This window comes from Mizuhopecten yessoensis, unplaced genomic scaffold (genome assembly GCF_002113885.1).
Source record: "Mizuhopecten yessoensis strain PY_sf001 unplaced genomic scaffold, ASM211388v2 scaffold7201, whole genome shotgun sequence".
NCBI classification, from domain to species: Eukaryota; Metazoa; Mollusca; class Bivalvia; order Pectinida; family Pectinidae; genus Mizuhopecten; species Mizuhopecten yessoensis.
Genome location: NW_018406931.1, coordinates 111767 through 127862, shown reverse-complemented (window position 1 = coordinate 127862; position 16096 = coordinate 111767). Strand labels below are relative to the sequence as shown.

The 16096-nt window shown below is 34.3% G+C and overlaps 1 protein-coding gene across 1 annotated transcript in view; it reads right to left on the bottom strand.

Annotated features, from left to right (window-relative positions):
- LOC110453209 (transcription cofactor vestigial-like protein 4) overlaps window positions 1-12901 on the bottom strand; it is a 49656-nt gene extending 36755 nt beyond the window's left edge. Inside the window, exons 1-2 of the mRNA XM_021502064.1 lie at window positions 12781-12901; window positions 12544-12637 (exon numbers count right to left, since the gene is read on the bottom strand). Coding sequence (XP_021357739.1) covers window positions 12544-12619 — 76 coding nt within the window. The 5' untranslated portion in view covers window positions 12620-12637; window positions 12781-12901. The remainder of the gene's footprint in view (window positions 1-12543; window positions 12638-12780) is intronic.
- Between the last annotated feature and the right edge of the window lie 3195 nt (window positions 12902-16096).

The window sequence follows — 16096 nt, the reverse complement described above, 5'->3', positions numbered from 1 at the left end:
GCATGTGACCACAACTCTCACAAGTCATGGGTATGCTGCATGTGACCACAACTCTCACAAGTCATGGGTATGCTGCATGTGACCACAACTCTCATAAGTCATGGGTATGCTGCGCATGTGACCACAACTCTCACAAGTCATGGGTATGCTGCATGTGACCACAACTCTCACAAGTCATGGGTATGCTGCATGTGACCACAACTCTCACAAGTCATGGGTATGCTGTGACCCAAGAGCTCCTACAAGTCACAGACAGGTACATTAGCTTCAGAGTCAAATTACTCTTAGGATTAATATTGGGTCACCTGCCAGGCCAGGTAATCTTCTGTGGGTTCTCCTATTTCCTCCCATATTCCCACAATAACATCCGTGCCAACACATGTGATTAATATAAGTTGTAATAACTTGCTGAATAAAAGTTGTAAAATAAATAAAGTTTACATAAATTACTCTTATACTGTGAGCCCACAACTCTGACTAGTGTGACAAGTCAAGGTAGGCCAGGATCTTGTAACTTTGACAGCACAAAACCACTACAATGAAACCCTTGTCTGTTGTCTGTTCAGCTAGCAAACAAACTTATCTTTTATTCATTCACAATTTGAGTTTTATACTCCTCTGACCGTTTTAACTGTCCCGTTAGGGTATTGTCAATTCTCTTCCATCTCAATAAGCAAAAGCTGATCCGTTAAAAACAGATTTAAGGTTTAATTTCTTTCATATAGTCCACCACCTACCCAAAAAAAATTGTAAAATGTAACAGTTGATTTTTTCCATTTAAGTTCAGAAATGTTGAAAAGAAAACTATAAAATTGCATCATTCTTTGACATTACCCTTAGTTATCAAGATATCCATATAAGCTTTGAAGGGTTGCAATCATGTGCTTGCACAGACTGTTTAGTTCCAAGATCTTTTAATAAACTTGTCACAATCAGTTACTGCAACAGACAGTAAATAGATAGGCTACCTGGAACTGTGATCCTCTTGATATACCAAGGCAATAAGAGTTATTCCCCCTTAACAAACGTTCCATTTTGTATGTACTAAAGGTTGACAGAGTTGTTCCCCTTATCCTCCACGGCTCCTGAACACTACTTCTGTATTATGGCTTCAGACCACAATTACAATTGCGGGTTGTTGTACACGAATGCAGTGAATAAGGACATTTCAGGTGGGTTACTAAATAATTTTTCCTGTCTGATCAACGACAGATATGTACAGATTTTTTACATAGAATTGTTCAACAATATCTATTCTAGTGATTAAATTTTGTTTGACACAGTTTCTAGGTTTGTATTGGCAGCAGGACACAATGAGTGGTGAGGCTTGCGCAGTGATATTTTGTGATTTTTGGTATTTTCCCCTATACATGCAGGGTAGTGACATTCAAATAAAATTATCTTTCTTAAATGCTGGTCATGAAGTACTTTCCAGCTCACTGTACATTCAGTTTGAATAGACCTATAATATGAAATAGGAACCAGACCCTGTACAAAGTTTTAAAATATTTCAATATTTGTTTTCCTTTGGTATAACATATAGTAGAACTAATTGTGGTCTGAGGCCATATACACCAAGGCAATAACAGTTATTCCCCTATACAAACATTCTATTTTTATACACTAAAGGTTGACGGAGTTGTTTCCCTTATTCTACATTCTGCCCATTGAAAACCAAACACAAAAAGGATGCTACAGCAGATCACATTACAAGCATTATTCTGTGATAAAATCAAAGTTTAAAATCATCTGAAATTTAATTACAGAAATAAAAATATAGATGATATTATTCAGCAGACTTCAAACAATATGCATGGAAAATAAGAGGAAAGGAAAGACTTTGTAAGTCAACTAATCACATGAATATAACAAAGCAAAATTTGGAAGTCAGATTTGTTTAAGTGTTGTAAAAAAAAAGTCTAGAAAAATCTGATCAGGTGTATGCAATCTGAAATTTGCATTAGCCTGTTGTTCACAGGACTCATGAATTATAAATAAAGGCAAATTTAATCTTGTAAAAGGATAGCTAATTCATAAAATGTGACATTTCAGAAAAATAGTTTGTATAAAATGTGACATTTCAGAAAAACAGTTTGTATAAGTGTGTACATGTCTTGGCACCTGATCAGAGGACATGACTTGACAGGTAATCTAAGAACATGGCTATCTGGTTTTCATGCTTACTGTCATTAAGGCATACCTCACATAGTTGTCTTAAGACACACAGCCTGGTGGATAGTCAACCTTCATCCAAACAAACACTGACCAGACAGGAATCTTAATAAACAAGTCCCTGACCCTAACCCATCTCTGGCAGGCACTACTGAACCTGGTGTCAGAAATAATGGACTGGACATTCCAGGCGAATAACAAATATCTCTTGTAACATGATCAAGAGAATGAATCACATTACACTGTATAACAAACAAACAATTTGGTGTCACCTTTATACAGGAGGACCGTACACAGTTATAATAAACTTAAGGATCCTCCTCCCACCGCTGGCAAAACACTCGAGAATTCTATGGAGTTTTTCATACGTAAAGAGAAGAGTAGCCTCCCCTTTATTTTATTTTAACTTGTAACTTCAGTGGTACAGGACCAGGTTGCTAATGCTGATTAGTTGGTTAGTGGGACCGTGAAGTGATCAGAGATGCTGGGTTTGGACATCAATCTGGCTCTTTGTTTCTTTATTTTATTGGAACACTTCCTGATTTTTCTTATTCTTATTTTATCTTTTTTCACCCCTAAAATTTCCACAAAGTATGAGATTCTTTGCAGAAACGATTTATCAAGGCTATCGTTATGCAGGTGTAAAGGTTTCCAGTTTTAGCCAGTGATACAGGGATTGTTGAAACAATAACAAAATAATTATGAAACTTGCATACGTCTTAGATGACTTCCTGGTTATATCCAGTTTTGTCCTCATTTCAATGACATAAGCTTGTTAGAGTTTATATATTACATAGGTTAAGTCTATGGTCAGTAATACATTTCATCATATACATCCAGTGTCTCACCCACAACAAGGCAGCTAGGACAGTCAGTATCTCAAAGATTGAGTCATAAATATATTATCGACAATTAATAGATAGTGACCTCAAAATCCAAAGTGAGGCTAGCTATTATGACATCATCGATAAAACCATCAAAATCATTAAACCATTAAACCATTGTATGTTTATACATCTTGAAAAACTACAAATCACAGCTGCTGGTAATAATTATACTGCACGCAAACAGAATTTGAGGATATAGGAATCACCCTATCCGTCTGTACATATGTATGTCCCCAAACCTCGTAAGCGCATCTCCTTCTAAACTGTATTCTAGATTTTTTCATTACTTGGTAAGACACAGTCAAAGCACATCATTGTAGAAGTGCAAGAAGAATGGAATTAGTGATTCGACTAGTTTTCAAGTAGTTATGGCTTTTGAAACTTTGATTTCTTCTCTTTGTAAGTGCAACTCCTCTTCACCTGATTGTTGGATATTTTGTAACTTGGCAAAGGGGAAAAAACATCAATGTAGATATATGCATGAAGAGACAGTTTGCGATTGGAGTAACATACCCCCGAAACAAAGTTTGAATACGTGGATAAAATAAAGCTTGATGTAAAGTAAATGAGTCTTGTCGGTACATGTATAATGAAATAACAAATTATATTATAAACAAGTATGTAGTGGTCATTTCAAAGTATACAGGCAAAATACTTTGCAGAATTCTATATATATATTGAATGATTTTCCTGAAAAGTGTGAATTAAAAATGCTATAGATCAATAATACTTAATTAACTACAACTACGTAAGCCTATCACTGAAATCTATAAAGAAGCTTAAAATAGAAATGCATCTCGAAAACAAGACTAGTGAAAAATGTAAAAACAATCAATGGGCTGCCTGCTTGATTAGCTGATTATGTCAACTGCCGATATGATTGGTGTACCTCAGACATGTGACCAGCAGATATCTTAATTGAATGCACCAAGCTGAATTCAAATTTTTGTTGAGCAACCATCTCTAGTAACACATCAGTCGATATTGTCCACTCTTGAAAACCCTGTCATTACTTTTTATGCTAGATAGCCCACTGTTGTAACATATTTCTAAACGGATGCTGAGTGAGCACAGACCGATCAGGCACAGCAGCAGGTGACACAGCATGTATCAAACTAAGTCGTAAAATTAGAATATGGCATTTTAAAATTTATAAAAATGACTGCCTCTTTGTTTGCAATATTGGAGCCAGTGTGAATAATATAAGTGAATCAACGTCAGCAGAAAGAGACTCCTGGGATTTTTTGTTGTATGAAGGAGTGTTGGGATGTTAACACAGTCCTATTGATGTCAATATATGTTAAGCCACCCTTTTTTCTGTGTGATGCTGTAAATTTTTAATTAAGAACAATTCTTCACATATTTTTTATTTAAAATACAACTCTTTAACACTGTCACATAATCTGTTGACAAAATGAAGCTGACTGCATATGACAATTCACTTTTATAAGAAATAAAATTTAAAAAAAATCAATTATACACATAAGCAACTTAAGTCATGTGTCATAGACTTATAATCCCCCTTTGTCTTGCCTCTCATGGATATATACGTCTCTTTCACTATTTGCATATTAAGACAATTTTAAATTGTTGTTTACTTTTTTTCAGGGCTCCAATCAGTAATACAAAAACAGTGATTATTGTCAGGAAATTTTACAAGATTTATCTTTCTGAAGTAGAAATCTTGAAATAAAATTCATTTCAGCGAAATTTGAAATATGTAGAAATGTTTAATTAACATGTTAATTTAAAAATATAAGTACCACACTACTGCATACAAGTTTTAACAGTAAATATACTAAACTATAACTTAAAATACACCTTTGAATTGGAAGAGTTCAAATGTGTCTTCAGGGGTCAATGAGTTAACTTAGAGTAGCTAATTATATAATAATCGGGTTCTATGTCTGCCACACAATACCCTCCACAAACTCCCTCATTTACCATTTTGTTTAAGATATTTTACCTTAATTTAACCATCATTTTGATCTTTAGTTTTTGCAATGCCACAGTGTTTATAATTTGTCTGGCTATGATTGGGAACATTTATAATATCATGTTTGAAAAATATTCCTGGAATGTATCAAATCAGCAAACCCTTTGACCGTTAATTAAGTATCCCTATCCTCAGATGTGATTCCAGCGATCCATTTCATCTTCACATCATCAGTATCTCTAACATCTAGGACTTGTAACATTCTAGCAGTTATTTGAATCTTTATACACATGTAAAAGTTTGAAACATCTTCCACTTGACAGCTATCGTTAGACATTCTTGTTGGACAAAACTATTTAATCCTTGTTATACAAACAGAAAAAAAATCCACTTAAAATGTTGTACATGAATACCAATGTATTAAGTGTCCATCACCCAGTGTTGAAGTCCAGACATCCTACTAGTTTACAGGGTTCCGTTACCATAATAATCTCACTCAGATTTTCCACACTTGGTAGGGGGCCAAATTTTCTCTTCTGTAAGTGCATCATAATAAGACAGTATCCTGATCACAAAACTATAAACTACATTACCAGTAGTTCAAATACCACTGACCAACAGGTCCCTACCCTGAACTTCAACAAACACAAAATAACAGGAGTTAAAATAACACCAACTGACCGCTAGCTATATAGGTCTCTTAACCTTGAACAGGAGTCAACAACCAACAATGTACTGACAGTAGTGCTTTCTTCACTAAGTCTCGTCTACACAACATAAAAATGAAGTGTAACTAGTCTTTTCACTGAACATAATACTAAGGATATTTGGTTTATCAAGCAGTAGGGAATGATCTGTCTAAAATTTCTTATAAAAAGAACGAAAATGATCCGTCACACTGAAGTGTTTTTCGTGGGGTACAATAATTATTGAAGTAGAAAAAATAACATTTCATAATACATGTTTCCCAGGTGTCCTCCCTTGCTTTAATCACCACAGTGATACGGTGCCACAAAGACCCTCTGTGATATTGTCTGATGACGTTAGAAAGAACGTTCATTCTGATTCATGTATAAACATGTGAGCGAGTTACTGGGCTGATTTTGGTAACGTTGAACTTGTTTCCTTAACCATTGAATTTTTACACACAAAACACTGTTGTTGATTTATATTTTGTTTATTTCTCATAAAAGTGCCGCAATGTATGGTTTTCTTTTCAGAAATGATTTTTCAAAATTATAGTCATGCCAAAAAAACAACAGTTTCCAACACTTAGTTACAGTGGTACCGGGTATCCTTGGTAGGTGAGAGGGTGGTTTGTATTGTTCTGTTCACAAATGGCACCTATACTACATGATGTTATAAATCTCTCAATAATTGGCCCCAATCAAATTTGTATTAATGACAGCTAGCCGGGTGTGATTACCAACACAAGTATTAAATTCTATATACTAAATCTTCATGCTATGCTTGATGCTTGAAATTTGCTGTAAAGTTCTGAGATTAACATGTCATATTTGTTGTTTGTTTTCATTGGATAAAAAGGTCAAAAATATCATTAGGCACAATGAGCTGTATTGGACCACATGTTGCCGATGTATTTTAGTCAATCATAAACTTGTAGGTGATTTGAATGAAATACAAGTCTTTTGACTGTGCTGTTCATTTCATTATACTATTATAATGTACTTGCCTGTCTTCTGGTAGCAGTACAGTAAATTGTCTATTACTAAACTGTTTTGTCTGTTACTTTGTAGTATCAATTGTTGTTTTCCATTTTTGTCTTTTGTTAAGATTGTTTTCATGTTGCTATGCAGTATCACTTGTTGCTATGCATTTTCATCTTTTGGTAAGTTGTTTTGTGTGTTGCTATGTATTTTCATCTTTTACTGTGTGTTGCAATGCAGTATCCCTTTTTTATATGGTGTACTATACAATGATGGACTCCAGGCAAAGTCTATCAGCAAAGGTGAATATTGTTCAGACTAGGTTCGTAAATCAGGGATAGACCCAAACTCAAATCCACAATTGTTTCATTAAATAATCATTTTTCATGTCATAAACACATGGATGACAAACTTTTTTTGAATCACAGAGTGAAGGACTTCAATTTCAAGTAAATATCATTTGCACAATTAACATTGTCAAAAGCATCACATAGATCAGAATTTGATGAGATAATTCATTCGTAGTTGAATTCAATCCTGTGGTTTGTAACAGATTTACAGACTGACTGGAAAATTATCTAGGCCCTATTTTAGTAGCAGTCTGTAACATTATTCTATTTATAGCTCTAGGTCTGTAACAGATGATTTTATTGGCTGTTAATCGATGACTGGGAAATTACCTAGGCTGATTTTTAGTAGCGGTCTGTGATACTTTTCTATTTATAGGTCAAGGTCTGTAACACTTTTCTATTCATAGAACAAGGTCTGTAACAGATTTACAAACTCGTCACATGACGTCGCTCCTCCAATTAGGGCTGGGAATTAGCACCAGTGATGTAATAATATGTGTTGCAAAGCTCATTACCTGTTATGCTGTACCTCATGTTGATGATGTGAAGTATTATAATGTGGCTATATAGTGTCCTCATGTTGATAATGTGAAGTATTATAATGAAGATATATAGTGTCCACATGTTGATAATGTGAATTATTATAATGTGGCTATATAGTGTCCACACGTTGATAATGTGAAGTATTATAATGTGGCTATATATATATATATAGTGTCCTCATGTTGATAATGTGAAGTATTTTAATGTGGCTATATAGTGTCCACATGTTGCTAATGTCAAGTATTATAATGTGGCTATATAGTGTCCCCATGTTGATAATGTGAAGTATTATAATGTTGCTATATATATATATATAGTGTCCTCATGTTGATAGTGTGAAGTATTATAATGAAGCTATATAGTGTCCACATGTTGATAATGTTAAGTATTATAATGTGGCTATATAATGTCCACATGGTGATAATGTGAAGTTTTATAATGTGGCTATATAGAGTCCTCATGTTGATAATGTGAAGTATTATAATGTGGCTATATAATGTCCACATGTTGATAATGTGAAGTATCATAATGTGGCTATATAGTGTCCTCATGTTGTTAATGTGAAGTATTATAATGTGGCTATATATTGTCCACATGGTGATAATGTGAAGTTTTATAATGTGGCTATATAGAGTCCTCATGTTGATAATGTGAAGTATTATAATGTGTCTATATATATATATATAGTGTCCTCATGTTGGTAATGTGAAGTATTATAATGTGGCTATATATTGTCCACATGGTGATAATGTGAAGTTTTATAATGTGGCTATATAGTTTCCTCATGTTGATAATGTGAAGTATTATAATGTAGCTATATAGTGTCCTCATGTTGATAATGTTAAGTATTATAATGTGGCTATATAATGTCCACATGGTGATAATGTGAAGTTTTATAATGTGGCTATATAGTGGCCTCATGTTGATAATGTGAAGTATTATAATGTGGCTATATAGTGTCCACATGGTGATAATGTGAAGTTTTATAATGTGGCTATATAGTGTCCTCATGTTGATAATGTGAAGTATTATAATGTGGCTATATATATATATATAGTGTCCTCATGTTGATAATGTGAAGTATTATAATGAAGCTATATAGTGTCCACATGTTGATAATGTGAAGAATTATAATGTGGCTATATAGTGTCCTCATGTTGCCAATGTGAAGTATTATAATGTGGCTATATCGTGTCCACATGTTGATAATGTGAAGTATTATAATCTGGCTATATAGTGTCCACATGTTGATAATGTGAAGAATTATAATGTGGCTATATAGTGTCCTCATGTTGATAAGGTGAAGTATTATAATGTGGCTATATAGTGTCCACACGTTGATAATGTGAAGTATTATAATGTGGCTATATAGTGTCCTCATGTTGATAATGTGAAGTATTATAATGTGGCTATATAGTGTCCTCTGCTTGCATACTTGCTGTATATATTTTATAGCTTGTTTTTAACATTTTCATCTGTTGATGCTGTATCAAATGTTGCTATGTAATATCAATTGTTGCAAAGCATTTAATTGTTTCCAAAGGGTTTAGACAATCCAACAGCAAATTTTAGACTTCAAAGTGGAGCTTTGTATGAAGTCCAAAACACAACTAACCACTGGTTTTGCTGAGGATATCACAGTTAATTTTTGAGCTGTATTGATGCTTTTCAATAACCATATCATATATATTTGAATATTCAAGCAGTATGTGGTTTCCAAGTACGTTTGAATATCTCGTGAGTATTCAAGTATCTTGAGGTATAATCATAGCATCGTAGAGCATGCAAATATGCAAATGCAGTCCTATACAGGTTCAGGCGAAGATCAGTCTTGCTGTACCCCATTGCATATGTTATCAGAAGAAATGACTGCAGAATCCCTTTCAGGGATTTTCTTATCTTCTGCCCAGAAGACATTGAAAAAATTGATATGCTGCCCCCCATTGCAACACTTAGGACCTCTATCTGTCCTTTTCTATCCTATTATGTCTTTTATTTTGACTGTGTCTCCCTCGCCACCTTTCTTCATGACCTTTCAATTGGTGTTTCAGGGATGTTAAACCCAAAACAAACAAACGAAATCAACTGCAGAGGTAATCATGCTAGAATATCAGGTATCCTGAAATACATCAAAGCAACAACAGTCTTCTGAATGTAAAATTTAGAGAGGCCATACCGGGATTTGAACCCTCGACTTCAGATTGTTTTACTATTGCTCTTGAGCTACCTGGTCAACAGAAGTCGTCCCGTCATACTGTTCTACAGTTACATCCACATGGAACTAAAGGGAGCTTATTGTATATAGCACCCTGCCCCACACTGCAGTGAGACAGGGATCCCGAAGGCTTGGACCCGATAATAAATTGGTATTTGATGTATAGACCAAAAACTGATGCACACTTTTAATAAACCAAGAAGTGGTTTATGTAGTGAACTTTGGTTTTCGGTCTATACATTGATAGAACAATTTATTATCTTGTCGAATCCTGATGTTCTAATTTTGCCGGAGCTTTCAACAGACTCATTTACATGTACTCTCTCAAATAGTGATGCTAATAAGGCCATGTGTAGATCTTCGCTAGATTTTGTAAGATTTTTGTTTGGGGGGGTGGGGGGGTGGGGGGGGGAAGTAGTAGTGTACTTTGTGTATGACGTCATCAAATTACGTTCTCAGTTTTTTGGTCAATCACTTGATAGGTTGTAAACACAAATCAATGAAAAATTGCAGGGAAACCATATGTTATAATATTCAAATATCATGTCCTGATATTGATGTCAAAATATTAAGGTATCCAGGGGTAACCATATATGTTAGAACATTCAGGCAGTATAAGGTTACCATGTTCAAATATCCTGAGGTAACCATAGAATAGTACGGTACCCTGAGGTAACCATAGAATAGTAAGGTATCCAGAGGTAACCATAGAATATTAAAGTACCCAGAGGTAACCATAGAATAGTAAGGTACCCAGAGGTAACCATAGAATATTAAAGTACCCAGAGGTAACCATAGAATATTAAGGTATCCAGAGGTAACCATAGAATATTAAGGTATTCAGAGTTAACCATAGAATATTAAAGTACCCAGAGGTAACCATAGAATATTAAGGTACCCAGAAGTAACCATAGAATAGTAAGGTACCCAGAGGTAACCATAGAATAGTAAGGTACCCAGAGGTAACCATAGAATATTAAGGTACCCAGAGGTAACCATAAAATATTAAAGTACCCAGAGGTAACCATAGAATATTAAGGTACCCAGAGGTAACCATATCATATAAGAATATCAGGCTATCATGAAGTACAAGGATTCAAGCATCCTTAGGTGTACAGTTACTGTGTAGCAACCTGTCAGAAAAACTTCAGTTAAAATTGAGGTCATAAAACTTCAGAAATATTTAAGTCTATTGGTATGAAAAGATTTGAAGTTCCATGTTTCATGATTCTCATACATAAGCTAATTCACGAAAAAAGGTCATGAGAACAAATTTATCCAATGAATGGCGACCATTAGTTGGACTGGGTCGGAGGTAATGATTTTACAAAACACATGCTTTCTTCTTACACGATAAAGATTGATTAAATCACTTGATATGCTAAATGATTTAACAAAAACTCATCGTAAAAGCATAAGATGCGTGCCAAAATTTGACAAAAAATATCGTCATTTTAAAGGGGCCCATTGGGACATGTGTTGCATGATGTAAATCATCGAATGTTTTACAGCACATAAACCAAAATTCCTTTTTGCTTTATATCTTTGACATATTTCATACCCAGTGTGGTATTAACGGAAAGTTCATAACTTTTGCTTTGTGAGGAAAAGAAAAAATGACAGTTCTATATCCTGCTGGTAAGAAACAAGAGCGAAGATTAGCGGGACGGTAACTTTAAAAGAAAGATTAATATGATACTCAATACAAAATTACGAAGTCATTAATAATTTATGCTTTATTGACGTTTATATTAATAATAAACATGCACCCCAAGAAATAGTTTGGTGTCTCTATATACAGATGAAATGAAGACGAAAACCTGAGTATGTCATATTACAAGTCCTTAGAAATATTCCATAAAATAAAAGATATTTCATGTTTGTTTTAATAATTTTGAAGATAAAACTTATACAATTTGTTATATCATTATCAAACAATTTGTAAAAGCTCAATTGAGCCATTTAAATTTCTAGATTTGATTTCTGACAAATCTTTTAAAGCAATTTCACCTCTGATTTCAAAGAAAGCCTGTGGCAGTGAGATCTTTAAATTATTAAAAGTGTGACACATACCCAAGATATGTCAGAAATTTTGATCCCATCTCCCGTTCTGTATTTCATTTGCTAGGCACTTACATCACTGTCTTAGTGTAAGGTATTTCTACCATCATCGATATAAAAAAAAATATGAGTTTATATGGAGCCATCTGGTGGAACAAATTATTTTCTGATAGTACCTGGCCTAAATACCTCACATAACTCAGGATTATTACAGGGGTGCATGCAACATATTTGTTGCTCTGCAGACTGGCACAAACTTGCCCCATACCTAACACTGCCCAGTAAGATCGTAAATTAGACCTAACATGCATACTTGTAAGCAAATGTACCCTCCCTCATTGCCCTAATCAGAAGGCATGTCAAGAATTCTGATCCGAACAAAGGCTCGACTTGACGCTTACAGTGGCCCGTACATTGTAGATCTACAATTTATACACAGCGGTCCTTATAGAATAAGCGACACAATCTGGGCAAGTAGGCTGCAGGGAAAGGAAATAATTACTATGTCTTAATACAACTAGGACCATAAGACACTTATATGGTGACTTTAGGCCACGTTATCAGCATAATTTATCGAGACCAGCATCGTAACACGGGCGGCCACTAGCGTACACAGAGGCCAGCGGACGACGTGTGTATAGCAGTTCGCCGATCGCTTTACTGTTATTTCTCGATATGTTTAATACAATTTTAAATAAAAACCGTGACTGACCTTTTGTCTCATTTGTCTCTACCATGGACGCGGCCCTCGATAAGACGTCCAATGGGGTTTCCATGGTTGTGCTCATGGGAGGCTGGTCTCACATCTGAAACAATGACAACATGGTGTAGGCGATCGATCGGAGTCAATATAAACTACGACACAACACGCGCTCGTTAGCGCAATCAAGCCGGGTTAACAGACGACACTGTTTGTACAAAAACGTCCGCAGACAGAGACAAAACTTACTTATTAAGATGAAATACCAGTACAATCAATCCAACGGCTGTTGTCAGAGACTACTTGTGTTTAGAACCGTACACTCGTGTGTGACATGGGTCTGCATGTCTGAAATTCCATCTTAGTCACATGATTCGCGATCTGGTCATGTGACCCATGTTTTCAACACTGTTATGCTCGGAATGCAGACGAACAAATAAAGGAAGAAAGGCTACAAAAAATCACAAATAACTGAATAAAATTAGAGAAAGACCCGCGTAGTTACCAAGCTATCGCCAGGTATGATATATATAGATATTGTGCGAATAACTGCTGTAGGGGTACTGTAAGTGGTATCCCGAGGATATGTAGAAAAGTAGGTCAAGTAAAATACGCTCGATCATTTAAATACGGATTAATTTGCTGAAAGTATGTTTTAAACGTTCCAGGTCTTCATATATTTAACCGACTTCTAGATGGCAACAAGCTTATTTAATTAAAATGTTAACTTATGCAATATGTGAAAGGTTCTTAAAATACATTTCGAGCTAGCATTTCATAACTAATTATAAGGTTTGTTGTGAAATCATATACAAACTAACACTTACAGTGGCGGATCCAGAGACCTATCTAGGTTTTTTTCCAAAATTCCAGGGAGGGTTTCCATGTGGGGGAAAATTGAGGAAAATGGTGAAAAAACATGATTTTTAAAGAAAATTATCAGGGGAGGGGGGGGGGGGGCCGGAAGCCAANCGCCACTACACTATCGTCCTAATATATCAAACCAGAGTACGTTATGACTATCTTAGGCCTATATTACGGACTTAGATAGCATATCGCCGTGCTTATATCAATATCAAATGTGTTTTTAATTTGTATGGCCATGTATATACATGAAGCTTTCCCAAAAAAATCCAACATCTGTTATTTTATTACAGGCCTAACTGACTATTCGAAAATCACTCCAGCTGTGGTGAAATGATACATATTAACAACATTTAGAGGTATGCTCGTATACAATCACATTAACAATGATATTTACCTTGTGTATGATAAGATAAAATGTTCATGACATCGTTTGACATCCATGTAGCTATGATATGGGTTTTTTCAACTGTTAGAGAGTTATGGTTGTTCGGATTTACATGTTATTATCTGTGACCAAGGTATGGAGATATTACTTTTCATCTCGAAAGTTATTTTTACTATTTCAAAAGTATTTTATTGACAATACATATATAATACAAACATAGAAGTTAAAATTAAAGAAGATGTTAGAACAGTATTGACAAAAGAATTAGACAACAGGCTATGCCTAAATCAGTCTTCTTCTATTTCCGGTAGCTATGTACAATGATTAAATATATAGAATGTTGTAATTCGTGTTCCTCTCACACACATGCACCCCCAACATCTTATGTGTTATACTCATTGTTTAAGGGACAAAACTTGCCTGAATAATAATAACAATACATGAATATTGATTTGGAATTTATCTAGCATGCAAGAGTAACGAAACGTTTTGATGATTTAATATAAAAGTCAACATATATAAGAATAGTTTTATTTAATTGGTCAGATGCATTACTAATACCATATACTTAACAGTGCAGATTTAAATATCCTAATAGATTATAAATAGTGGTACATGTAATATGATGCCTAATATTTTAATACAGAGGACATCGAAAGAAAAAATGTATTAGATCTTCCCTCTGTGCACCACATACACAGGAAGTATCAACATTCAGATGGTATTGCAACTTATCAAAGTTAAGATCACTTTTAAAATGTCTTAGCTGACATAAAATGATGTTAAGTTTTGACGTCGAAAGTTATTGTCGACGTCAGTTCCATAGAAAACCATGTTAAGTTGTTATTGATTTATTCAGTCACTCTATCTATCTATCTATCTATCTATCTATTTATCTATTTATCGATTATCTATTTATTTATTTATTTATTTTATTCGTCATAGTTAAATCTTACAAATAAATAATTATATATAACCAATAAAATCACCAATTGTCAATAGACAAAGGCATTGTGACTGTAACATTATAATTATGCACTATGCAAAACCTAACGGAATCCATTCTTGCAACCCCTAGTATGTATTGGATAGTAATAGAAATAGGATGAAAAAGAAACATGAAAAAGAGATAAATAAAAGAGCGACTACATTGTGATGGGAGGTGATGTGAGGTTTGGCAATGTTTGGGCACGGATTAATTTTATCAGAATAAGTCTGTATGTATGTCCATGATAAAGGTTTCCTTTTCCAAAAATGATTTATCAAAGCGATTGTCCTTTTATAACGGTAAACAATTTTTCAATTTATAATTTGCAGTTTTTGGTAGTAAAAGGAGAGCAGTATTATTTTATTTCATTTAGCATTAAATTGTTTTTATTTGACATTCATATGAATGCCAACTCGAACGTGACAAATTACTCAATGCTGTTCAGTATTTAGTTTAGCCATTTAAACAAGACGAGCGTAAGACACACATGTGATGATACCATGAGTACGCCAACAATGAATTACACTGTACCGAGGGATCAATCTAGGTTTTAGGGGAATCTACCCTTTTTCAGATTTGGGGGAAAATACAATTTTGATACAAGGCTCTAGCGTCATGAAGGTAAAAGATAAATGTTTTGTCTGACATACATGTGTGCAGTATATTTCAATTTATAAACAATTTTAAACTTAAAGTTGTAGAATTTTGGTTTAAATAAAGTGGAGAAAATGTATATATGCATATTATGCATTTTAACAGTTGAACAGAGGCCACTCCACCGTATTCCAACTTTTGGAAATCTACCATAGTATTGTCTCTGCTCTGGACAACCAACAAGACTGTTGTATAGTCTTTTGTGATCTATCCAAAGCTTTTGATAGGGTATGGCATAGGGGATTGTTGTACAAATTAGAAAAATATGGTGTAACAGGTAATATTTTGAATTGGTTAAAAAGTTACTTATTAGATAGAAAACAAAGAGTTGTTTATAGATCCTGTCAATCAAACTCACTTAACCTATCAGCAGGATTGCCCAAGGGCCAGTACTGGGTCCTCTCTTATTTCTTATATATGTAAATGATATTGCTGAAAATATGATAAGTATAAGCAGATTATTCGCTGATGACACATCCTTGGGTAAATCATCTGCAACCACCGGAGAGATGGAAACTTGTATAAATCATGATCTATCTATTTTGGAAAATTGGTCAAAGAAATGGTTAATGAAATTCAATGTTAATGAAATTCAATGCAGAAAAAACAAATATGATCTTTATTTCAAAAAGACGAAATACTACATTACCTGATATTGTATTTCAAAACAT